Here is a 26,883-nt window from a genome sequence, read left to right as displayed (position 1 = left end):
ATCCTGACAGTATTTTGTGTGGCTTGACGCAGCCGTAATATGGGCTGGTGAGTTGGTTTTATTCGCCCTCTGGTGGTGGGGGCAGGTGAGGTGCAGTGGGTGGCGGCCTGGCAGCGCACCAGGGCACATTTATACACACATACCGGCCAGTTTGTTTATGTAGGCCAGCGGGGACCAAAGTGAGGTCCGCGGCTCCCCCATGGCGTCGCTGATGGTTTTCCAACTGAGGTCCTGCGATAAAACAAAGAGGGATAATTTCACAAATATTTCATCCATGAGGAGCCGGTGCGATGAGTATTCATGGCTTCTCTGCTGAAAGGTCTCAATCCACAAATAAGGCAAACAGAGAGAGTTATATAAAGCTGCGGCAAACCATATCTAAAAACAAAAGTGCATAACAGTGTGCAAGCCTCTGCAAAGGTCACTTTGTGAGATTATTTATAAATCAGTGGCAGCCAGGCAAGGCCAGGGCAGAAGTCCCGGCTGTCTGAGGTAAAGACAGTGGACTGAGAGGACAGAGGGGCGGATCTGACTGCTGCCAGGTCAGCGACAGAGAGAGCAGCACGCCCCCTAGTGGAATTAGGGGGAGGTTGATACTGCGCGCAGCATCCACACGGGCTCCATCATGGTTGGGAGAGTTGCTGTCACATAATTTTGGAAATGTAAAGATGAGAGGGTTTGTAGCCCACTGATCAGCCAATTCAGAATGATAAATAAGTATAACATATAATCACTGTTCTGGTAATAGGCTGCAATAGGCTATATGTGGTATATGTGGTCGTCAATAGTTTATAATGGGATTTTTGATCTCCTTTCACATTGCTAATAATACAAATCACTATAATATTCCTTACATTACATCAAGTTCATTGTCTTTCTGTGATACTTGCAATAATAGCCCTAGAATATTATTGCTATTACCTATATTACTATTGTTTATGACCATTTACCATATTACAACCAGTAAGGTGCTGGCTGCTACAGTCTGCTTCACACAGTTTTCCTCGATATGAAAACATATACTGAAAACAGTGTATGCCTATTATCTTTATGGCAATACCTCATAGGATTTTCATTTGCACAGCTTTATGAAATACATTTAAACATGAATCTACTGTATTTTTTTCCCCCTAAATGTACTTGCGTGGGTATTGATGTGTAGTTATACACTGTAAATCAGGAGGTAGTCACAATTTTCCCACCTTTTTATATGCTGCTACATGTCTGACAATAATATTCCTGTATGGGTTTCCATGTGTGTATGGGTGTCTATTGAGTTTTTTTTTTTTTTTTTTTTTTTTTTTTTTTTACACTGTAAACTCAACATAAGCCCATACTACCTATTTGTTTTTTATTATCATCTTTATTCTATTCTTTATTGTATTTCTATATACTCAATCTTATGGCCTTAAGGTATTTTATTTTCCCCTATAATATTCTAACATACAGGATATTATGGAGTTTATAACTAATAGTGTTTTGGTGATATTTATACAGCTTCTTCTTCTCAAGTGCACGCAGTGATTTTTCCTTTTCTCTCCGTGCAGTCTACAGGTCAGAAAGCTCACATCTGTCCTCACAGTGAGAAAGTTGGTGCGGAGTGCAGCCTATGGACGGCTGCCCAGCTCCACTGTTCGTCATCGCGTTTTTTCTCCCAGCGTCCGCCTGCGTATGCATGTATGCGACCGATGGGCTGATTTCATAACGTGGGGGGGAAAGAGAGGGATGGGGGTTTGAGAACGGATGAACACCGGACCCGGTAGGCTAGGCTATATGCGCCAACAGTGTTATCTCCGTTCCCCGGCCATGCAGACGACGTGCTAGAGGAGATGCGGTACAGAGGAGGCTGCTGATGCTGATGCTGCTGTCCGGTCAGCTGTTATTTGTGTCTTGAGCATCATCATCACCGTGACGGCCAGAGAGATCAAGCACCGGAGCCACGGACACCGTACACCGGAGGATACCGGAGGATAACGGAGGATGGAGTTCAAGCAGCTGGTGGAGGCCGCGGAGAAGTGGTGCTCCGGTAACCCGTTCGACCTCATCTTCGCCGAGGAGGACGACGAGAGGCGGCTGGACTTTTACGCAGAGCCCGGCGTCTCCTTTTACGTGCTGTGTCCCGGCGGCACCGACAATTTCGTAAGTGTGCCCCCTCAGGGCCCCTCTCTCTCTCTCTCTCTCTCTCTCTCTCTCTCTCTCTCTCTCTCTCTCTCTCTCTCTGTGGAGGGGGGGTGGGGGTTGTCCCGGTTGGTCCCGGTTTTCCAGCAGATGCTTATGGGGTAGTATGATGGGGGAGGGAACGCGCATCAGTGCGCGCCGCCCTGCAGGAGAGAGGATAGGGTGATGTCATCTTAGTTTATCCTGTCGTTGATGTTTTTTCCTGATACCCCCCCCGACACACACACACACGCACGTACACACACATGCACATACACACACACACACACACACACACACACACACACACACACACACACACACACACACACACACACACACACACACACACACCATCTCAGTCAGCTGTGAATGTGATAACCCGCTGAAGTGTCAGTACATCTAAAATACTACAAAAGAGGGCCTGTAACTTTCAAAATAAAATCTTTATAGACCAACATACATATGTTATGCACAGTAATGCAATGCAAAGTAAAAAACTGAAATAAATAATAGCTATGCACCAGGAAGACTAGATAATTTATGGTTAAGTTTGTGATTTTTTTTATTTCAAAAATGCCCCCTCTCACGGCATGATTCTATCCATAGCCTACAGCCACAAAGGCCAAGATGCTGCTGAAAATTCATGAGGACTCCAACTCAAACCTCACGCTGTTTTGCAGCTAGAGTTTCACTCCACATTGAATCTAATCCCACTGAGTTATGGATCAATATTTTTGATGTGCTCAAATATAACCGTTCCCTTTCCTCACCACAAAGTCAAGATGAAATGGCCTACATTCGGCTGTTCTCCTGGCTATCTGTGGCTGTTTGACACAGGTCTGACCGGCATATTGCTTAAACTAAAGTGCTGCAGTCAGTGTTGTTATTGTCCATCAGCCCTAAAGCTCCTGATCCAGACCCGCCCTGCTGCCTCTTACTGCTCGGTAACAGAGGCTTGATAGAGGGCGGGACCAGATGGGAATGACCCAGGGCCCAGGGCGTCTGTTCTGTCAATAACACATTATGTCACACCATGCTTGTGTTAGGCAGACATCGCCTGGACTGTCACACACACACACACACACACACACACACACAGAGACACACACAGCAGAGCAGGACTGCTTCAGGAGGGGCTGTGCAAGGCTGTTGATGTTTTTGTGGAGAGGAGTAGAAATCCAGCTTGTATAAAAGCAGCTCGGTTTAGGGTGAATATCCTCTCATTTACAGGAGAAGGTTATGTAAACGCACACATGGGATGCACACACTCACACTCACACACACACACAAAACACACACACACACGATTAAGTACCAGGCCTAGTGTGTGTTTTGTGGTTGTGCCTCATTTTTCATTTTCCTCCCCCTTTCTCCTCACTCTCTGTCAGTGCCTCTGTCACTTGGCTTTTCTCTCTCTCTCTCTCTCTCTCGGATGCATGTCAGCTGCAGCAGCCCACACACACACACACACACACACACACACACACACACACACACACCAGCACACACACTCCTCCGCGTGCTATGCACTCCCCAAGGACTGAGACAATCAGGTAGAATAACTCTCCCTCTCTCTCTGCAGGACTCTGAAGATCCAGTTACCTACAGTCGATCAATATCAGCGAGGGGGCACCTCTCTCTCTCTCTCTCTCTCTCTCTCTCACACACACACACACACACACAGGCAGACACACAGTTTCTCTCTCACCTTACCTTGTTTTTCCCCCAAAACACCCAAAGCATCAGTGTGTTCTTTCACTAGAGGGCACTGTGAGGGTATCAGCTGTACCTGAACAACAGTCTAGCTGTTAATCATTGTCTGTGGCTCTCTAACTTTCTTCCAGGTTATTCCACAGGGCTAGACGGTCAGACATGTATTAATAACATAACAGCATGACCTTTAGACTCTAATTAGAGGCCACCTGAAGCCAGTGACGAGCTAATTGCTTCACGGGCGAGTCCCTACCAGGGCTTTTTATCAAAAAGTCGGGGAAACTGCTCTGTGGTGACCAACAACTTGCCGTCAGCAATGAGGAAGTCGTGTCTACTCAGATTAAAGCTCTTCCTCCTTGTATTGAGCAATTTATATTGAGCAATTCAGGGCTGCTCATGTTATTTAGTTGTGCACTTGGCACAAAGGGCAGACTAGACCCTTAATCGCCATTGTTCATGCACAAACTATTCTTGTCCTGAAGCCCAAGCTTTAAACTGAATATGTCTGAGTGTAATAATAGCTCTCATTCCTCCTACAAGCCAGACCTTGTGAAGGGAGAACTGGCGATCCAGCTATCTCTCCAGCACGCCTGTATGCCTGTGCACATGATTGTGTGTGTATGCATGCGTGTCACAAGTTTGTTTTGATGTTTTTTTTGCGTTTTCAGCGCCCCCCTCTTCCTGCCTGTCCTTGAAGATTTTTCGTTTTATCTGGGTCTAATTGCACTGTTCTAGTTTCTCTGCGCCACGGTGCCCCTGACCCAGCTACACTCGTGTACTTGCAAACTCTCCTTCCTGCAAACACCACGCAACTGATACAGCCCACACAAGGCTGCGCTGGATGGAGACAGTGTGGCAGTGCTGCACCACCTGGCACACAGTTTTAGACAGTGGACACGAGGGGTAGGGGAGGGTAGCCCCACTCAAGCCCAGTTTAATCTCAACCCTGCTGGTCCCACTGGCATTACAGATGCGTGCTGCATTGCCCAGCCTTGTTCAACCCCATAGGACTTTATTTTAAATTCTAGTGGAGATCCCACGGTTTCCAAAGATACCAAATATATCCTACTGAAATCCATCTAAATGTGTATAAAATGATGCACAAGACATATAAATATTTTCAATTTGATGTAATAGTGCAGCCATAAAGCAGTGTCATCTTGGCTTTGAATATTTGACTCAGTATAATTGTGTTGTGGCTTCAATGAAGCGGTGCTGCCAGAAGATACAGAATATGTGTCAGTGTTGCACAGTGTGGAAAGAGAATATTTTTTCCAACTTTGTGATTGAGATATTTAAAGGGTTAATAGAATAGAATAGAATTTATCCAGCTGAAAGAGGAAGCCAAGCAATTCTTCTTTCGCATGCATTATCTAAAATAAAGGTGCACAAAAATGAATACGCTGGATTTGCTTTTTCAAGCACACTCTCATCCTTGACTCTAACGGCTGCCTTTTAGCAAGCAGGCCAGTGTTTTGGAAAAGCATAAAGCGACTGTCTGTTCCCTTTTCTTTGCTAAAAGTGTCTGCAAGACAGAAACCACAAGTCCTAGAGCAACTATATTTGGCTGGTTCCGCAATGCTCAAGCAAGGCAGTCCACATGCATTAATCAGGTGGTGGCGCCATAGATAGATGGTCATAAAATCTCTGGCCTTCCTTCTAATGTCTCCTGTATTCAGTTTGTACACCAGCCACCTGTTTTGAATCAGCCAGGTTAACGTGGGAAATAAATTCTTCATTCTGTATTTGGCTACGCGATACATTTTCACTTCATGTCTTCAGAAATGCTGCACCGAAAGTCACAGCGACACCATATCCTCTGCTTCTGCTTGTGCTCTTTGTGCTTGAACCCTACATTCATGCTTGGTTGGTCATTTATCCGTTTCAATCTCCTGAAGTCATTTTTCAAGTCAGTTCACATTCTCTCCAACCTTGCTTTGTGGCCATACATGGGCTCCACCAGCTCTCGCTATCAAAATACATTCTACACATTTTGTGTGCATGAAGCCCTCAGCTGCTGTATTTATTGATGACCAATGTTGGTGGCTGTTTTCTTCAAGAGAATCACCGATTGGAGGCCACGGCTTAGCCACGCTTACTGTGAGCACAACACTGGTGGTTTGAAGCAATGCCTGACAGAAGATTTTCTGTGTGTGTGTTCCTTTTGTGTGTGTGTGTGTGTGTAGCATGTGTGGAGCGAGAGTGAGGACTGCCTTCCCTTCTTACAGTTGGCCCAGGACTACATCTCCTCCTGCGGGAAGAAGACTCTGCTGGAGGTGCTGGAGAAGGTCTTCACGTCCTTCAGACCTGTAAGAACACAATTAAAAAAGGAAAAAGAAGAAAAAAAAAAAAAAAAAACTCACAGCTCCGGGGATATTAACACAGTCTGTTCACACATCGCACTGTAACCACAATACAGTAATCTCTGCTCTAATTCTGATGCTGCCTGCTCTTTCTTGCATGGACAGAATGTCATGCCAGCCTCCACTGAAAAATATGGCGATTTAATATTGCCTTGCTTACCAGCGAATGATAAATATCTTTTAGAACACAACTTAAGATGTTCAATGAATCTTAGGTGGCTTATAGCAAATACATCTATCAAGCAGTGCCTTATTTCAATAAAATATCCAGTTATAGAATTGGTTCACACTGTTTCTCATAACTGTTGGGTTGTGAATTGAAGCTGCATTGAACTGAAATGTAGATCCTAACAATTAGTAGAAGGCCTTTAAGCATTAATGGATGAATTTTTCTTTTCTCTTTATGGGCCGGGCCTGTGACGTCTTTTTCCTTTTTCATTTTGAGTTTCCATAGGTGGCGCTCTTTGCTTTGTCTGCTCAGCTATGGTGGCTATCGCTGCTGATGCCAACCGCCCAGCTATTCTGATGTTTACACCAAACAAGCCGCTGCTGCTGCTGCTGCTGCTGCTGCCAGAAACCTAAAACACATCACTTCTTTGTGGCAGAGGATTTTTCGCTGGAGAGAGATAATCAGGCTCTGGATGTTTGAAGCCTCGAATGTAAAAGCTTTCATGAACTTGGGAGAGTTTCAGTCACCTTTATGCGCTGCTAATTAGTGACTGGGAATAACAAAGCAGACATTGAATTCTATGAAAATATCAGGGATCATTACTTTAGCAGGTGTGTACCGTCTGTTTGCAAGCAAGGCCAGATTAAATTGCCCGGAGTTTGGCATGACAAATATGGGCTCTGCAGGGCTGTGGAGGTAAATAAACGGCTGGGTAAACCCTAGTTCATCTCAGCTGCCCTGGTAGCTGTCTATCTATGTATCAAAATTGTTTTAGTGCAAAAGTTCGTCTGTGACATATCAGATTTTTCTCGTCGTAGTTTCACTTGTTCTAGTAATTTTACCAGAAACAAGTGTCAGCAAGGCAGAATAAGGCAGATCTCTCCACTTGTATTAAGACAATAACACTACAGTCGAAACCAGCTGATTTGTTTTGGAAACTACTGGTAGATATTTTTAGCTCTGGTGCCAAGACAAGCAGGTTCATTTCCTCTCCTGTTTCTTCCTCTCTGTCGTCCCCTTAGCTGCTGGGTCTTCCAGACATAGATGATGACACTTTTGAGCATTACCATGCCGACATGGAGGGGGAACCCGGGGCGGACCACCAGCAGATGGGGGTCAGCCAGCAGTGATGAGCCCCGAGAAGACGCCTGCAGCTGGGGTGGAACTACCCAGAAACCCCAGGCCTCAACCCATAGACCCAAACATTTAACAAGTAGTCTAAACACTCCTACGGCACCCACAGGCCACACACAGACATAGACACAGCCACACACACACACACACACACACACACGGGGTTCAACTTGCTAAAAATGCACCACCATGCTCTTGAATGTCACAGTGGCTTTGCTTCCCAAACAGTGCACTCTGTTGCACACTGTTGACACTCATACACACATACACACACACACACACACACACACACGCACAGAACAAACAACTGGGCAGCCGGAGCAGTTGCCATGTACAATGCAAGTTTATCATAATCATTCACCATCTGGTTAGTTAAAGTTATACGGCACAGCAATAGTCCCAACAGCCTCGGCTGGCTTTGTTATGCAGCAGCACCGTCAGATAGCACCACATTATGCACTTCTTTCCCCCTGTGGCTTCGGAGATGAATGTGGCAGATAACCTAGTTTCCCTGCCTGTCTATTGACGTAGAGGAGGCACAAGGAGCTAGATGAAAGAAGAATGTGTGAAAACTGCCTGCTTGTGGCTGTATGTTTGATGTGGAGGGCAATTACAGAGGCAATTTGCAATGATGCAGATAAGGGAGGTGAGGAATGAGGGAGTGCAAACAATGCAAAGTGATATAATTTTCCACTTGACAGAGGGAAAAGAAAGAGGGAATCAACATTTAAGCATTTATTTTTTACACTGACAGTGGTACGGCGGCTCTCGGAGGCCCGTGGCTATCATATTGTGACCCATTCCCACTGACACGGGGTACCATAGTGATGTACGGCACATTCAAAAGCATTTAACACCTTCCCTCCCCATGTGGAAACAGCAAAGCATCCGGTTTAGGGATCGTTTCTTATGGGTGTGCCGTAACATTTCCCAGACTCAGCACACCTCACAGCGCACCACGCGACGTCACGAGGAAGTTTGGATTCTGCGACTGCCACCAGTTAGGGTCCCATATTCTGCGTTTATGACCATCCCTGCTGGGGTGATGCATCATCACATGACACGCTGCTTCCTCTCTGCATCCCGTAGTCTTCCTGGTTGTTCCCGCTAAGCTTCCTAGTCCTTTCGGTTAGACCCCACCCCCCCCTTCCCCTTTCCAGGCTGGACAGGCTGTCTGTCCTGTAGGCACTAATCTCTGGTCAGATGTGTGCATGACAAACAGATATGGTGAGAAAAGCTGATTCCCGCTGGCTTCAGATCTGTCACGATGGATGGCTCTCTGCTCAGTCCATTGGGATGCGTTCCAACCTCTTTCACTCTCTTGTTGTGTGTGTGAGTGTGTGTGTTTTAACTTTTGCATTCTTTTAGAGGTTTTCCCTGGAACTATAAATTTTAATTGCTGTGTGCACACCCTGATCCCTGAATGATATCATGGGGAGGAGCGACTATATTGTCAGCCAACCTTGCCTACCCTTTATTTCTAATCTTCCAGTGTTACACTGCGATGCTTCAGGCCCCGGCGCCTTCAACCACTCAATCCTGCAGCGACACACACATGCAAGTCTGTTTCAGAGGTTTATCTTTAGCCTGTTTACTTTGGCTTGCACATGTTTGTCTTTTTATTGCCTGTTTGAATGTTTTCTCATGCCTTGTGTTTTCTGTTTGTCCTCCTATATGTGTGGAATTGTTCAATAAACCGTGTGAACAGAGCGTTGCACAAGTGTTGCTCCTTATTTACATGAAGTTAATGGAAGACAAAGCACCTAACATGGAGGACTTTCACAGCCAAAGTGGACCGGTGACCTGCTGCTGTGCCAAGAGCCTGCTGGTGTTGCTGGGACTGACGTCAAGCCACCACCTGACGCATCCGCGCAGAGCTGCGTCAAGTTAGCCAGCGGTAGACAGGACACAAGCGGAAGTGACAAGATTTGGCCTACAAAATAAAAGTCCTAAAAAATCCAGCGCATTACATTCTGGATTACAAAGCCCCAGCGACTGAGACTCCCTCTCTATGGGCTTTGGAAACGACTGCCCGAGGGAGTGTTTTGCTATGACTGTGTTATGAGTTGTGCACATTCATCTCCATTTTATCATATTTTTGATGTATAATTCATGCAATATTCACTGTTATCCTTATTTGACCTCTTTAGAAGGCAATTTTACATCAGCAAACACCACGCACCGTGACGTCCACCTCACATCAAGGCATTTTGCTCAAAATATTATCCAGAATGCCTTACAGCAGAATAGGCTTCAGTTCCCACAGATCACCAAAAACTACAAGAAAAAAAATCAACAGTGGAAAGGTCGTGAGAATCTCCCTCTAACCACAGGCTGATTAATTGAAGGTTAAGGATTTTTTTTCTTCCCAAATCAAAATCATCTGCTTTAGGCTTGCAGACACATGATTTGGTGCCTTGTACAGGGGTGGAAAGAGCTCTAAAAACAAGTAGAAGCCATAATTTTGCTAATTTTTTTTTATTGAAGCAGAAGCAAATAACTGTCACAATAATCTGCTTAAATAAAAGTTCACAAGCAGATTTAAAGTGTAGCCTGTTTAAAGTCTATGTTATTAAGTCATTTTTAAGAAAAGAGAACTCCTTTCTGTGAAAGCCTAAAAGGACAAAAGTTCAAACTCGGCTCATTTAGCTGGAAAAATGAAGCATTACAAAATAAATTGCACGTAAATCAGGATTTCTTTCTCTCTTGATCACTGCAAAAGGCTCCAGTTTACAACCAAGTTACTTTGGTCCACTTGCTGATGCTTCTGCCAACCTTTCATGGATTTCTGTGAGATCAGGTTGGACCTGGCACATGCCCTCTTCTTTTTATTTGCAGAAGGCAAATTCAGAGAAACTTCGCTGAAATGTATCAGCACAGATACTGCCTGTCTGTATATTAAAAATGTTTTATTATCATTTTTAAAGAAATGCTGGCAATCAACTATTAGGTATACAGTGATTTGACATTTCTTGTGTTTCAGTTTGATTCAAGCAGACTTACCCTACCAGCTTGAACAGATCTGTGCTCCAACATTTTGAGAAAGGCCTGCCTGGACATGGCTGGTGCCGTCATCTTCATATGCTCAAAAGTAGTGAACACATCAAATTTGAACAAGGTCTGGCAGCTGGTGGTAGCTGGCCAGTAGCGATACCTCAGCAGGTCTTTAACCTCAGGGGTCCATTCTGTGGAGCAGGATGGACAGGATTTCTGAGGCAAGCAGACATCATATTTTCCTGTGAACAAGAGGACATAGCAAAGACTTAAGATATTTCAGTAATCAAATTACACATGATCCTATTGTATTTTATACAGAGATGTACATACAATATACTGGATATTTAACATGGCATTTGGGAGTTTGAAAATGACCAGGTGATTAAAAAGGTTTACATTGCACACAGTGGTTAAGTTCTGTCATACAATACTTAACTTGAACAAAAAGTAGAGCTTCCAGAGCAACATACCATTGATGGTGACCACAGAAATATGCTTCCCTGGAATGACTGTGAGGTCTTGGGAGCATTCACAGATGGCTCGAGTAGAAACAGGCAGCTGGCATACTGCAATACAGAGGGAAAAAGTTATGAAGGGTATTTACAGTTTTTCCTTCGTCTCTTAGATGCATTTCCCAAAACACTGAACTCATTCTAAAATAGGGCATAAAAACCCCACAATATTAACACAACTGGCCACAGCCCTCTTCCAACTGCCATTGTCACTGTGTTCAAACAAAATGCAAATGCTTGAGCATTTTTTGAAAATAATAAGATGCAATATTGTTATGCAATTCTCCTTTGACAAAGACATGGTAGATATTTTCTCTCTTTCTCACTTAAGAATGAGTTTAGAATGAGGTTAGCTTTTTAGAGAACACATCTAAGCCACTGAGAAAAACTGTAAAGTAGAAATGTGCATCGATACACAATATTTAAGGAATTTCAGTATAATTGGACATTGTAATGTATTGTTTATGTTTACGTACATTGTTCACAAAACTGAGGCTGGCCATTGTCATCCATCACCACAGCTGTTGTTGGGGGAATGGGCTCAAAAAAACCATGGAACACTGCTTCTCTGTCATGGAAGACGTTCCTCTTGTGGGCCTCCACATCACAGGTTGCACAGAGGAACTCCATGTCCAGTGGTACACAGTCCAGGCATCTCACAACAGCTTCTACAGCAGAGCATCTGTGGCACTTTTGGGTGATTACTCTCTCAGCTGAGAGTTTTGCATCTGTGAGAAGCTGCCTTTGTGCCCAGGCAGAAACCATGTTTGTTGTCTCAGGAATCGGGACTGCTGTGAGAGTGTCCTTTAACTCTTGAAGAGGTGTTTCTAAAAAAAGAAACAGCTGTTAAGCCACCCTAAAACTTAAGGCATGAATATATGATATGGATATTAAGGAAGTATATTGAAAGTTGGAAAACAAATACAAGATCTGAGCAAAAAGTTGCAGCACTGCTTCTGTTTTGAATGAATGGCACACACCACAATAATTCAGCATAATTGTTGCTGTGGGCAACGTGGTTGTGATGATGAGAGCGACAACATTTTGCATACTTACTCACAAGGGTTATGACCTACACCTGCTAAATGCCCATTATTGTACTGTGCGTCATTTGTCACAACAGGAGCAGCCCCACAACTTTTTGCTCACACTTCAAATGCTGACTAGTAATAGCAACATGATGTAACTTATTAACAATATTAGAGAGTAATACTTCTACCAAATATACATTAACTCAATAGATACAATCTAACACTTAATAATGAGTAACTAGGCGAGTAAATAAATAGAGGAAATGGGAAAAACTGTACTGAAAGTCAACTGCTGTAACAATCAGTACACTCACCAAAGCTTGTCAACGCTTGATCTTCTATCTTCAGGCTTTCCTCATGCACAAGATGACTTCTTCTGGTTTGTGCAGCTGCAGAGACAGTAATATTTGCTTATCCCTACAGTCAATCTAAAATGACACAGTGATTTTAATATGAAAATGTTCCATGAGGACTGAAGGCAAGGAAACTAAGAAAAAAATTCCACATTATTACTATTACAATTTATATTTGTCACACAATATTATCCAGAGCAGGGTACATAAAACACAAGCAAGGATTATCGGTCACAGGCTCTTAAAATCTCTTATTCTTTAGTGTGAAAATGTTTCACACACATTGCAACAGTCTTTTGTCAAAGTGGTATCTTTAACTTACATCCAGTTATACTGGTACCCTACAAAATAACAGCTTAATTAATTAAAACTTTTCTTAAAATACGGTATAGTAATCATGGTATATCAAAGAACAAACCTGATTGTGTTTGTTGACGTTTCTCACGTCTGCTTTTGACTGCTGGATTGGGGAGGGGACTCTTCCTGCTTTTCCTCTTTTTTATTTGAGGAACAGCAGGGTTTTCTTTGGCCATGGCTTCCTACATGTTTGCAGAGTTTGAGATAAAATTTAACAAGTATAACAACAAAGTTGTAAGATACAACATAAGACGGCAACATTTACAATTAAGCTTTACTCAACAGCTGCACAAAAGGATCTAACTGACCCTTTACATTACATCAGTAAAAAGCAATAGCAATGATTATATTACAGACTTGGGTAGTTGTTTATCATGAAGAGCCTCACCCTGGCCTCTTGGAGATATGCAGCACTAATTAATGCTGCCATGTGCATCCTAGCCTCTCTGGGATCATCGAAGATCCTCACAGCAGAATCAAGAGACATGGCTCTCAAACAATACAAATAAAACACAAATACAAATACAGACAATACAATACAAACACAACAGACAAACAATACAGAGTGGCTCTTAAAAGTGCTGCAATAAACCTGTAAAACAAGAAAAAGAAAAACATTATTAGAATAGCTTTCAAATAAATGAGTATTATTTTCTCTGACCTAATATATTATAATTAATCAAATATTTTAACCTAATCACAACCACTACGTACAATACAAACCAATCCTTAATGTACAAATATCAGATACCACATTCACTCTGACACAAGTAAGTACCCACACAAGTATAATTCATATATAAGCCTACAGACAGTTTTGTACTTCTGTACTGTAGTGCTTTTTATTGTTTCCATTGCTATCTATTCTCAATGTTATTTGTGACTTTGAGCAACCTGTTTTATGGTGTCATGAATGGAAAATTGGGTCAGCCCCGCTAGCTAATCAAATCCTCTGGAAAAAATCCGGGGCCACTTTTTTAATCCAACCCATCCATGGTGGCGTAATTTCTGTAAACTTCTGAGATTTGCCTTGCACTTTGAATCACACTTTAACCACAACTCTTTGTAGATGAAAAAATACACTGATACACTGATTTCGGTGGTTGACAGAGCCACAATCTAAACTTGCCAGGGACGCTGGCTGTCATTCAACGTTAGCATAATCTGCTAACGTTAGCTCGGTCAGGCTAGAGTTAACAACAATAACAATGCATCACATTAACACACTCAAACTAAGCCCCAAGGTTAAAACGCTAGAAGCACTGTGCTACAATGGAAGAAATAACAGTAATATCATTTTGTGTTTTGAACAAATAAAGAGCCCTTTGGCTGAAACGGGATATAGCTACTTACTGTAGTCTGGTGGGAAGTGAAAAGGCGGAAAAGGCGGTGAATACGGATGATTAGCGCGTTGCCTTGGTTTTTCAGAAAATAAATATTTCATTCATTGAATTCAAAATTGCTTAAAATGTGATTTTTGTGGACTAGAAAAATTATGGCGAAAATGATGAAAAATGGAAAAATAGTCAAAATTCAAGCCAACTTTCATGCACTTTATTGGTGAATTTTAACAATATAGCACCGTTTTATTCAATGTTGAAAACAAAAAAGCTGTTAAGACCTTTTAGTTATTAAGAAAATATGATAAGCTCAATATAACATTTTTTAATTTGACGGTAACAGCAAGCTCGACCAATCAGACACGTCACTGATGAACATTAGGATTATGGGTAATGTAGTGCTTATCTGTGATATGACATTGCAAATAAAACGTGTTTTCTTAAAATAAAGTTGATATTATACGGGACTTGTGGACTCGGCAGAAGCACATGCCATCGTTACACAGCCTCATAGCTCGTGGTAAGTCTGCCTTGGATGGTTACAACGTTATGGCTGATAATCAGATCTTTTTTTTTCAGAATATCGATTAAATTTGCACTTTTGGGATCTATGAACCACCACCCACAGCGTGACAAAATACTCACAAAAGTGCAAAGTAGCCTACAAAAACGCCACACGGTTACAGTAACGTGACAAAGTGGTTTTTGTTGTTGTTACTTTCCCCACAGCTTGTTTGTCTTTATTTTGAAGGTAAAATCCCCTGGTTTCCGGTGCTGCTCTGACTCCGTCGGGCTTGACGCAGCTGCCTCTCAGGGGGAGGAGGAGGGCAATCCCTGCTTTTATTTTTCTTTCCAGGCGACCACAGTGAAACACAAAAACAAACTTGAACCAGACGGGCTCTGGGTCAACTCTTGAGTTTACGCCCTCGTCTGAAGTGAAGACATTGAAGAATTCGAGGTTAAGAGAACATATTGTGCACCAGCCTGCATACTGTTGAGCACAGAGGAGAGCGTCAGCCAAGAAAAAAAAAAAAAACGACCGTTTGGAAATTAATTTATGCGTCAACGAGTGCGCACTTTACGCACAGCGCGCACCATGAAACTTTAAGATGTGGGATCACGTCGCCTGTTGTTGTTCATGTGTTGTGATTCAGTGGTTGCTGTTAACTCTTGTGGGCTCAGTCAAGCCATGTGTCGTGGCTAAACAGTAAAACGCACTCCACAGTGTTTATCAGAGGAGGCTGATTTGACCGAACGCAACATGGGTGCCAAACAGAGCAGCCCGGTTTATGATGCCAGGACTCGGGCTTATTCCAGCTCGGACCTCCCGTCTGGACACTCCAGCGGCAGCAGGGACAGGGTGACGGGGTTCATGTTCACCTCCAGTGGGCCCGACGGCCCTCGGATCCAGTACACAGATGGAAGGCCGGCCGTCTCCGGGCTCAGTATACCGAGCAGCGGCAGGTCAGGGTCACATGGACACAATCAAAGCCTCGACGGCACCGATGGTGATGACGAGGGCCAAATATCTCCTGAGGGCCCCAGGCTGCTTATAGGGTCCCTACCGGCCCACCTGTCCCCTCACCTACTGGAAGGTAAGACATTGAGGTCATAGGGAAACTCTCAAGTGCATTAAAAAAAAAACCGGCAGGGATTCAAAATAATAGAAAGTGAATTATGGTGTGTCTGTGGTTTAAAGCACCTTAATTATGATAATTCTTTTGTTTTTCTTATAATATCGTCATAGTCTCTTGTATTTGCTTTTATGTTGTGTCCTGTCATTTTCAAATAGGGACCTCAAGAGTGTTTATGATTCTTAACTTTGTTGATTTTATTGTATTGCACAATATTTTATGACCTCTTCTGGTATCTAGAAATCTTACAGGCTGTACTGGCACTCAGTAGTGAGTTTGTTATTGTTGCTATTAGTTTATAGAGCCCTATAGTATTTTATGGTGGTTTAATCCCTTATGCTTCCTTCCAGATATTCCTACAGTGCAGTTTATAATTATGCTGGGATATTTGTAATAGCATCTCTAACTTTGCTATAGGATTAATGCAGTTTTGCTCCGTTTGACATGTAACATCAGGTGTGGCAATAACTTCCTGGTTTGACCACACTGATTAGGTGTTCAGATAATAACTTGCATGTTCTACTGAAGCCACCACGACTGTGTGGAGCTTTTCTTCTCTTTTCTTTTACAGTCGCTCTTTCTTGCCATTAGTTTGGTAAAAGTGCCTTGTTTATCAATGTGGCTGAGGAGGAAGACAGCTTATGTAGGTCAGAAGATAAGAGCTTCCTGCTGGTTACACATTGCCTGACACAACAACACACACACACACACACACCAGCAAAAACTGTCTTTCGGGCCTATGCTCAAACACAAACTTCCTCTCGCTGTTTCTCAACTGTTGAGTCGTATCCAAAACCACAGGGAACCTGGTTACCGGCACCGAAACTTCACAATAATTATGACGCCTCTGATGTTCATGTCTCTGGTATTCCTGCGAACAAAAACCTCTCATGTTTCCTGTGTGTTTTCCTACATCTGTGTTTCGGCTCTTGGAAATGACTCTGCACAGACAAGCCTGAGTCTGCCATTTCCTCATGTACGACAGTGTGGCAAACAAGATTACGGCCGGGTTTGGATTCCCTGCTGTTGAAAAGCAGATCCAGTTGCCCAGATGATGAGGTGTAATCATTAATGAGCCCATCACAGATAACCTTTGCTCATTAGATTCAAGTGGTCGTGCCGAGGCGAGTTTGGCCGTCTGACTGTGTGTTTACAGCTTTTGTCCTATTTCCTCACCCCCCCCCCCCATAAAAGCACATGACCCATCCATGATGTTCACACAACACACTGCGTAATCACCCTGCCTCAGAGTGTGTATTAGCAGCGTGAGTGTTTTTTCTGCCACACTTTTCCCTTGCCAGCAGTGTTATAATGTTAAACAAGGACGGTGGCTTATCTCAGGTCAAACGGTTCCTGCTCTATTAATCTTTGCTCTAAGACGCTCAGGGTTGGGAGGATGTGTGAATGTGCATGTGGGTCATATTATCAATTAATCATTAAATGATTGGATTAATACACGCACACCCATAGACACTTGAGGTGAATACAACACATGTTAAAGTAATAATCCATGACTTTTCATAGAAATAAATGTCCACTTAGCCACTCTGTCAATTATTGATATAACACAGTTATAGCACTCTACATCAGCCATCATGAAAGCGGTTACATTTGCTGTTCTGATGACTTGGCGTCTGATTTGTTTGGAGCAAAAAGAAGAAGTGGGTAGCTGGCACGGGCAGTGATAGCTTTAGCTGAGCAGACAAAGAAGAAAGCCCCACCCACAGCTAACGTAAACGCTATCTGAAGAAAATCCACAGAAGATAATACGCAAGTGCTGGACACACTGATTTATTTGTTATCTGCTGGAAATCAGTGTGAAAACACCACAGCAATGTCACCAAAAGGGAAAATACTACAGTCAGGAGGCTGGTAGATCCGAGGAGCCGTCAGGACTCATGAGGCCTTATGAGAAGTACAAGATGGAGCTTATCTCTGCTGCCCTTTGCCCTCTCTGTTTACAGTAACAATGGGTGATGGGAGACCAGCTGAGTCCTCAACCTCCTGTCTTTGTGTTTTCTTCGCAGGGCTCCACTGTCCTGTGTGCTCCAAGCGTATGGCGTCCGATGAGATGGAGAAGCATCTGCTCATGTGTTTCAGCCAAAGTCGCCTTTCCTACAACAGTAAGTCTTGCATCAGCTAAGGCTTTATGGACTCGACATAGTTTTATATATATATGTATATCAAGAACTAGTTATTCACAAAAATGGAACTGCAAAGAGGGCATGGTTATAATGGAAGAGCAGGGTCCCAAATGCAATGTTTGGGGATGCCACGTTTGGACATTTCCAACACTTGGATGGGCATGAAACTACCAGTCCCATAGTGCACTGCCTCAAGAAACAACCAATCACAAAGCTTCAAATTCAGCTGAACACGAGCTTTGTGTCGGAGTGACTTCATACTGACAGGCTTGGATCATGTCAGCAGCTATAATCCCTCTGTGGATCCCAGGCTGAGAACCGCTGCAATATACTATCATATCAAATATATTCAAGTATATGTTGTTGTCTTAACCACAGTAATGGACAATTAGGCTCATGGGTAGTGTAGTATTTAGTGCCACTAAACCGACAAAATGGGATTTCTCAAAAACAAAATTGAGACATTTGCAACAGATGGCTAACACAAAACCCTGGAGTATCGTTTATTTATCCAGGAGACAGGAGTTATTTTGAGTTGAGTAATATTGTGGTTACTGCTGAAATTAAAATTCCAGATGGGGATAAACAATAGGGAAGCTGCTTCGGCTCCCCCACCTTCACGTGTGTGTATCATCGGCGCTGGGATGTGTTCGACTGTGCAGCGTGCCCAGATCAAAGCAAACACGGCTATGCGATGCACCTGCATGTCTGCATGGTTACCCATATGTGCATGCAGACCAGTTGTGTGCAAACACCTGCATAGTGGAACACAACACACGCCTATACATGTGCACACGCACACAGTGCAAACACAGCTTCTCCTTCCACATATGCATGCACGGTACACACAGTGTGTATGTGCAGAGACCCCAGGCAAGCAAAAGAGTACACTGACCCACATCTTACACAATGGCTTGTGCATGTGGGCAGACAAACACCCACCCACACACACACACACACACACACACTGTCTCTCTCTCACACACACTCACACATACATTAAGGTGCACAGTCCTCAGCTAGGACACATACCTACAATAGCTTGCATGATCCAAAGGTTTGTGAGGCAGAGTTGGATCAGTTTGCATTACACAAAGTCATTTCAGTGTGTGCAAGTGTCTCACTGCAGCGCCTCAGGTGTTGACATTCAGCCACACATACATGTGAATAAACACACATACACACACACACATCTGGATATGCAGAAACACATCAAACACAAAAAGTTGTTATTGTCCTTCTTTCCCAAGCTTTAGAAATTTAGCTTAATTTCTTAATCACGTTATTTTTCTCATCACTGTTTGGTCAGTGACTCCATTTTTCCTCTTTTATCTAAAAAGAATCCTCATACAAAGGACAGTAAAACAAATTAGGTCGTTCTCCATGTTTTTTCATCTCACATTACACAAGAACAGCGCAACAAATCCCCCTTAGAGATTTTATACCTCTCCATTTTAAAGGCCAGGAGCACCAGGTTTAATGTGCTGATACAGGATTCTGGACCAAAATGCTGCCTGAATGAGTCTCGCTGTCTGATCTAGGGTCAGGTGTAAACCACCGAGTTCAGGCCTGATGTGTGAGGCGGCTCTTTGCTCAGCGGTGTCTCTCTGTCGGTGTTGTCTTTCTCAGAGGACGTCCTGTCCAGAGACTCCGGGGAATGTGCCATCTGTTTAGAGGAGCTGGAACAGGGAGAAACCATTGCCAGGCTGCCCTGCCTCTGCATCTACCATAAAGGGTAACACACACATACACACACACACACACACACAATCAGACAGAGAGGCCCTCTTTCCACATAGCAGTAACATATCCCGAGTGGGAAGACTGCATTTGGGTTGAGCAAAAATGCAATGGGTGTAAACAAAACCAAAATGCACCAAGGATCAAATAATCCACACCACACCCAGGGCTGATAAGAGACACATTTGGACTCAAAATATTTATGCAAGTCATACACACATTACAGAAATAACAACAAGCAGACTGATAGCTAATATTCCAAGGAAAAGGAGATTGTTGGGATACTGGTGAAGCAAGATTAGGTGTTTGCTGCCAAGTTTAAAGGGTTTAAATATTAATGGAATCATGAAAGGATATGACAATAAAATTTGTTGAAGATGCATTTTACCATCAGCTGTGAATGTAATCCGACTAAATCACATCCACACACAGTCTGGGTACCAGTCGTAGTCACAGTGCACACTCACACACTCGCCTCTCTCCCCCTCCAGGTGTATAGATGAGTGGTTTGAGGTGAATCGCTCGTGTCCGGAGCACCCCTCCGACTAGTGGCTGCTAGAGCACAGCTTGGGACTGCTGTACATCACTGTGGTGCCCCGACCTCATCTCAACACTGTCTGTGCCAACCGAGCATCAACGCTCCTCAGGGATCGTAAGACATTAACCGTGCGCGGGACTTTTGATGTTGCCTCAAGGAACAGCTATGAAACTCTGGAGGCGTTGCTCTCGACGTGGGACGCTCAGAGGACCGCCGGTGGACTCACTCGGTCTCCAAATGTGAAACGGATGTTGCTTGTGCCCCCCTGCTGGCCTGAAACGGGCTCATGCGACTTCGGCGTACGCGCAAACACACACACGCTGATCTCATCGAGCAGCCTTCCGGATCAGAGTGTGTGTTTTATAGCAGAAGACTTGTATAGTTAACGTAAGGGGAGCAGAGTGTCGCTGCTTTCCAGCAGAACGCCAAGGTTGATGCTTGTTCTTAGAGACTTGATCAGAAAGTTGATGTACAATGTGAAAACCTGTACCGTCGGCTTTAAAAGATGATTATCTGGGTGTTGATGCTAGGTAGATCATCGCTGTAAAGCAAAAATGGCTCAAAACTAAATTTCTTTAAACAATCATGTGACCTAGACCAAATAGACTAGTATGAAACAGGCTCTGACCGGCCTTAATGAATCACTTGTCCATTCAGAACCGCGGTAATGTGATTATAGTGTAGTGGTGGAACTAACATTAGGCAAAGACATATCTTATTATGATTGAGACTCTCTCCAGGTGTCATAATATGCTGCTATGTCACAGGTATCTACTGGAAGGTTTTCCTGTAACCTTTAAGCCTTTGCTTCATCATATTCTGTGTTTGTACTGTAATGAATTGCACAATAATAATAAAAAAAAATTTGTCCTCATGTAAATTCACTGCATAGACATTTTGCAAATCATTTGACATCAAAATGCTAAACCTGCGTATATCTACTAAAGTGAGTATAAGCCAGGTCATGGCATTTTTATTAGATCAGTGTAATAAATATTTGAACTGGGCTTAGCAGCGCTGATCTTGACTGCTTCTGTGATTGTTTCATCGGATTATGGCAAATATTGACATGTCAGAATTATTCGAACAAGATGAAAACATGTATCGCAAGTCCAACCCGACCTGAGAAGCAATATGAAGCAATGTGGGCATCTGCTAAATGCCAAAAGCTCAATATTATGCCAACAATATTATGCTCACAATAATGTACAAAGGAACAGGAGTGAATTAAAAAAAAAAAAAAAAAAAAATCATTGGGAAAAATAGACTCCATTAATGTAAAGTCATTAGAGAATTCATTCATTCATTCAGAAGTCATTCCTCTAAAGAGTCCAGAGTACAGATTGACAGTTTTATTATTTTTTTTTAGTGTTTATAAGTTTGATAGTCTGTACAATCTTTAAATTCACATAAAACAAAACAAAACAATACCGTTAATTCTGCATTTATGAATATGAAATTTACCATGAAATCAATGCTACATTTATCATGTTCAAAGTGAGTAATGACATTTTTACATTCTGTTTTAACATTCATTCATTTTAACATTATGACTACTCATTGTCATAATATTGTACAATGGAAGAAGGCCGACGTATGAGTACGTAACATCCTGTGACGCAATCACGTTGCGTCTCTGCCGGACGTAGCGTACGCAGAACGTGTAAACAACGAGCAGGCCAACAGGGCGACGTTCTTGTTGCTTTTTTCTACCTCAGCCGCCGTCTTTTAGTTAACCACACAGTATTTATTCTACTGTACAGCTGTTCTTTCACGGTAAGTGTTGTCACTTTAACCTGTTTTTATTTTTTCCCCTCGAACTTTTCTTCTTTCCTTTTCGAGAATGTTCGAGGTTCAAGCTAACCCACCGCAGCTAAACGGCTCATTACTGCTTTACATTTTAACACAAATCAAGATTTCTGACACTGAAATGTGAGCTTATCTGCCCTGTACGTTCACTAGGCACTGATATGTGACATTTTTGTTGTTTTCCCAGACTGAAAACTGACAGAGTCGGCTCAAGATGTCGTACATGCTGCCGCATCTCCACAATGGCTGGCAGGTGGACCAAGCCATCCTGTCCGAGGAGGACCGGGTCCTGGTGATCCGCTTCGGCCACGACTGGGACCCGACGTGCATGAAGATGGACGAGGTCCTTTACAGCATAGCCGAGAAGGTTTGACTACTTCTGGTCTAATGTTGTTCTGTGAGCTGCCAGTGTTGTGATGTTAGCATCGGCTAGCCCAGGTCATCAGCGGGGACCACGCTCAACAGCGACACCTGCTGGCTCGATGTGACACGTACAACTTAATAGTTTGTCTCTGCAAGTCTAATTAGACTATTTAAAACAAACATGGACACAATTTCAGTATATTCATCAGTTCACTAGCTAAGTATGTGGTGCTGCATGGCTCTCATATAGTGGTTGTGTTTGCAACAACAAGACAGTTTCCCTTCACATTTTTTAACACACACACTTGGATAACTGCATATTAAACTGCTGATATAAGAAAAATACTGGAACACTTGATTGAAATCACATTGACTTGTTGGTATCCATTGGTGTCACATAATTGCCTTGAGTATTTGGGCAGCACTCACTCTTGAAAATACAGAAACAATATTTATCTATTGTGCTTCATCTTTAGCTAATTTCTGCCACAAGTAGCCAAAGGAACTTCAGCATTAGAGTACAGTTGCATTTAACATTCAGTCAGCTGTGACTGCCATCATGACTGAATATTACAATGGCCGTAACAGGCAATGCTTAGTGTAATAGTTGCAACAGGTGGTGGTCATCAGTTTGGATCCTCATCTCAGATAGCCAATTCACATGACAGTGAATTACTATTGTATTGGTAAATATTTAGAAATTAAAAGCACCTTCTTGTAAGTGGCACATAGCTGTTCTGACCAGCCAGGACTTATTATTACCTATTGCAGCACTGCAGCCTTTGGTTTGACGTGACTCTCAGCAGGGTACTGAAAGTGTTATGAGTTTAGACACTGCAGAAAATCCTCTAGTCACTCCTGGGCCTGTGTGTGTTCACTGGTTCAGTTTATACAGGCTGAACACAGCTGATTCAGGGTTTCCTCTCTATTCCCTGGGCTGGCTCTTGTCAATTTACAGCTCGGCCTCCTATGCTAATACGCTGTGATACATTACCACCCATCAGCAATTTGTGGACAGAGTGCTGCCCAAAGCTATGCAGCCCTCCAGAAAGTTCAGGCGTTGGCATAATTTCTTGAATGTATTATCTATATCCTCCGAGAAATGTAAGTGAAGATCCCAGACATTTAAAATCAAACTCATTTTGAAGAGTTTCGTAGCTGTTGTTGCGTGCACTGGGACTTAATCAGTATACCAAGAAAGTAAGGTATCCCAAGGTTGTGGGGAGGTTCATGGAAATCTCAACACTATCTTTAGTGTGCAGGATACGTGTGAATTTAGGTCAGCACTCAGCCAGTTACAGTGTCATGGAAAGAATACAGGAAATTGCACACTAGTGTGAACTGACAAACCAGTTTCTGTAATTTGTTTTGTTTTATCTGTAGTTAAGCTGAGGTATTTTTAGGAAGACGATTTTTGTTTGGTTGAGCCTCTGCCACAATGCTCATTACACTTCTTAATCATACTGATATCTGTATTACTTGTTTTAAGTAGGTTGGTGTTGTAATAACATACTGCCCCACATCCTTACAGGTGAAGAACTTTGCGGTCATTTACCTGGTGGACATCACAGAGGTGCCGGACTTCAACAAGATGTACGAGTTGTACGACCCCTGCACTGTCATGTTCTTCTTCAGGTAAGGCATTCTGCATGGCAAACTTTCAAGCCAAATTAAAGTTAAATTAATGAACAACTAAAAGTTAAGTGAACAGATTGTAAGAGTAAGTGTACTATTAGATAGCAAGTAAGATAATGGAATCATTACAATTAAATTTACTCTTGGGCCGTCAGTTCTCTTACTAAAGACTTGTAAGTGGTTTTACACAACTAGCTCAACTCAATCAACTTTTTTGTGCCAGCATTTTCTTAAAGGTTTGGCTTTTCTTAATGCATTCAGTAAGTCCACTGCATAGATGAAGCCATGCAAGAGACACTCATCTTTTAGTAGATGTTGCAGACTGACAACCAGTCTGTTCCTCCAGAACGATTGCTCTTTCACATCCTAAGTGTGGGTTTGGAGTCAGGTCTGGGTCTTCTTCTGAAATGACCGTGAGCACTGCCACTTGCATGGGTGGTGATATCACCTGTTGTTCAGTATTTCAAGTAACAGCTTGGATTCTCTAAGTAAGTTAATTTGAGTAGTAGTATTTCTGTGAACTAGTGGCATCCCAGCACTTAACCACAGATAGTAAGCTAAACATTTTGGTCAAAATCTGGTAAACGTATCATTGTATTTCTAGTAAGGCACACCATTTGCATTTACACTGTGTAGCTTTACAAATAAAGTAATGTAGATGCCATTATTAATGTGAAGATGTTAAAGAATATTAAAATCAGTCAGTGTGTGTCCAAACACATGAGGAACGTGAGTAGGAAGCTCCACTCATACAAAGCCCTTGCTCTTCATTGTTATTGAGGAACTATAGCCACATCAGCAGAATGAATGTTTGTCTCTTCTCTCCCAGGAACAAGCACATCATGATTGATTTGGGCACTGGCAACAACAATAAGATCAACTGGACTATGGAGGACAAGCAGGAAATGATAGACATTGTAGAAACTGTGTATCGAGGCGCAAGGAAAGGAAGAGGTCTGGTGGTGTCGCCTAAGGATTACTCTACAAAGTACAGATATTGATTTTTATTTCCACCCTCTTTTTGTGGAGTCTAGTTGTGTTCCTGATATTTTGTGGCATGTGGTTGCAGCAAAGACTATAAGTTGCCGACGTCAAGGAAGATTCTCTTGATTCTTTGTTTTTTTTAAGTTTTTTTGTTCTCAGCCTTCTTGATCACCAGTGAGACCGGACAGTTTTCTAATTTTATGAATAAACATTATAACTGTGACATATCATGCTTGTTGAACTGCATATTGTGTTCATGTGTGTCGATCGATCATTTATATCTCTTCAAATATAAGGTGTTAGTTTACAACTGAGGAAAGGGTTTTTTTGTTTTGTTTTGTTTTTTTAACTCTTAGGCCACTGAAACCAATTCTTAGTAAAAGCAGTGTGCAGTGATAAGTTGTACATGATGTTTAAAGAGGCATGGGGAGATTCACAGGTTAGAAAGCCTCTTGCTTTAGCTCTTGTTCTATTCCTAATTTGTTTTTTCCAGAAATGCTCAAGTATAAGAGACAGATGTTTGAGAGTATAGACAGTCTCTTACGTGATTCTATCAGCCTTACCAATGTTGGTGTTGTTAGGCCACATATTCCTCATCATCTCTAGGTAAACGATCTATAAAGTGGACATGCATGGTACTGTGTACAAAAGGGATACAACATCTGATCCCCAGTCTTGACACACATCTGGACTGCTCGCGGTTTCTGAAAACTTTTAAGATTTGAAGAAAGTAATTTTGTATATTAAAGAAAATGGTATTACATAGCCTGTTTACACAAAAATACCCATGTTCCATGATCTGCAAGCAACATGCGCTGCAATCATCTCAGCATCTGGAATTATGTGGTGAGTTTGGTGTAGAAATCAAAACCCCGGTCAAGTTAAAGCTCCTGCACTCAGACAGTGTGTATTTAGGTCTGAGCTCCACCAGATGGCGCCAGAGATATTTAACCAGGAGAACTGTGTAAAAGGGAACTCGGCATATTTATTTCAAAATGAAGGTTAAGCTCATTTAATTCACAGCAGTGTGAACATGAAATTGAGCCCCTATTGTTTTAAATAACTACGTTTCACTGTGTGTACAACAGCCACACCAGATTCACTGAACACCATAAATCACTATTCACATTTACAGGAAGGTAGAAGCACACGTTGTTAGGCTACTTTGAGCTGCTGATCATGGAGCAAATGTGGAGCAAAGATACGGCAGAGAGTCCAGAATAGTGTGTGATCACCTGATTCACATTGCCTGTGTCTCGTGAATCATGTAGCACTTGTGTTCAGCTCATTGTGCCTCCTTTTGTTTGCGAGCCAGCACGATAACGATAGTAGCAAGTTAAAGGCAACTGATATGAGCTCAGGAAACAATCCCTACATCCTCCCACACTCAACGGTGTGAAAGTCTTCACTGTCAACCTCCAACCCTGACAGCAGCCATCCGTCACTGAGAGAGGATCACTGAATATGATAGAGATATGAGGCAAAAAAAAAAAAGGCTTTGGAGAAGTGAAGAGATCGCAAGAGACACAAAGAGCGGGACAACAGAGGAAGAAAGAGGTGTAGGCAAGTCAGAGATATGTTGAAGAGCTCATACAGTACATGCAGAGCTCGTGTGACTGAACTCTCATTAGTATCTACGAGCTGTCATGCACACACTGCACTACGGGTAGCAGAGTGCAATTTGGAGAGTGATAGATGGGGTGAAAGAGGATGATTCCCTCTCTCTCTGCATGCTTGTTTGTGTGTGTGTGTGTGTGTGTGTAAGAGAGAGACAGCTTCCCTCCAGAGTAAATAGTGTGACCTCTTAACCTTTCCTGACTGTATTTGAGAAGAACTGAAGACACTCTTGGCAACGTCTCCACTCAAACAGTGTATTGGTGTGTGTGTGTGTGTGTCCTCTTTCCCTT

The 26,883-nt window shown here is 42.7% G+C and overlaps 5 protein-coding genes across 6 annotated transcripts in view; 3 read left to right on the top strand and 2 right to left on the bottom strand.

The window, feature by feature from the left end:
* Positions 1 to 15,956, bottom strand: part of sh3bp5a (SH3-domain binding protein 5a (BTK-associated)) — a 32,151-nt gene extending 16,195 nt beyond the window's left edge. The window contains exon 1 of the mRNA XM_030063178.1: positions 15,951 to 15,956. The gene's annotated coding sequence lies outside the window, so the exon portion shown is untranslated. The remainder of the gene's footprint in view (positions 1 to 15,950) is intronic.
* Positions 1,717 to 26,500, top strand: mturn (maturin, neural progenitor differentiation regulator homolog (Xenopus)). Its single transcript, XM_030063183.1, has 4 exons — positions 1,717 to 2,139; positions 6,060 to 6,182; positions 7,428 to 9,239; positions 26,489 to 26,500. Exons 1-3 carry the CDS (start codon positions 1,981 to 1,983, stop codon positions 7,533 to 7,535), a joined length of 390 nt encoding a protein of 129 aa, XP_029919043.1. The 5' UTR covers positions 1,717 to 1,980; the 3' UTR covers positions 7,536 to 9,239; positions 26,489 to 26,500.
* LOC115367433 (uncharacterized) lies at positions 10,009 to 14,181 on the bottom strand. Of its 2 annotated transcripts, none has more exons than XM_030063179.1 (8): positions 14,143 to 14,181; positions 13,178 to 13,381; positions 12,851 to 12,971; positions 12,394 to 12,468; positions 11,525 to 11,875; positions 11,007 to 11,102; positions 10,543 to 10,775; positions 10,009 to 10,430 (listed from the first exon to the last, which is right to left on the bottom strand). In XM_030063179.1, exons 2-8 carry the CDS (start codon positions 13,274 to 13,276, stop codon positions 10,368 to 10,370), a joined length of 1,038 nt encoding a protein of 345 aa, XP_029919039.1. In that variant the 5' UTR covers positions 13,277 to 13,381; positions 14,143 to 14,181; the 3' UTR covers positions 10,009 to 10,367. The 2 variants fall into 2 exon arrangements, with proteins under 2 accessions (XP_029919039.1, XP_029919040.1); XM_030063180.1 differs by having other exon boundaries at positions 10,548 to 10,775.
* znrf2b (zinc and ring finger 2b) lies at positions 14,919 to 21,033 on the top strand. The gene is made up of 4 exons (XM_030063181.1): positions 14,919 to 15,724; positions 17,791 to 17,886; positions 19,537 to 19,642; positions 20,139 to 21,033. The coding sequence occupies exons 1-4, from the start codon at positions 15,391 to 15,393 to the stop codon at positions 20,194 to 20,196; spliced, it is 594 nt and encodes a 197-aa protein (XP_029919041.1). The 5' UTR covers positions 14,919 to 15,390; the 3' UTR covers positions 20,197 to 21,033.
* Positions 21,800 to 25,204, top strand: txnl4a (thioredoxin-like 4A). Its single transcript, XM_030063182.1, has 4 exons — positions 21,800 to 21,961; positions 22,182 to 22,361; positions 23,889 to 23,992; positions 24,822 to 25,204. The coding sequence occupies exons 2-4, from the start codon at positions 22,209 to 22,211 to the stop codon at positions 24,991 to 24,993; spliced, it is 429 nt and encodes a 142-aa protein (XP_029919042.1). The 5' UTR covers positions 21,800 to 21,961; positions 22,182 to 22,208; the 3' UTR covers positions 24,994 to 25,204.
* Positions 26,501 to 26,883: the final 383 nt, after the last annotated feature.

Source organism: Myripristis murdjan, chromosome 11, assembly GCF_902150065.1.
Source record: "Myripristis murdjan chromosome 11, fMyrMur1.1, whole genome shotgun sequence".
Taxonomy (NCBI): Eukaryota; Metazoa; Chordata; class Actinopteri; order Holocentriformes; family Holocentridae; genus Myripristis; species Myripristis murdjan.
This window is presented reverse-complemented; position numbering and strand designations above follow the sequence as displayed.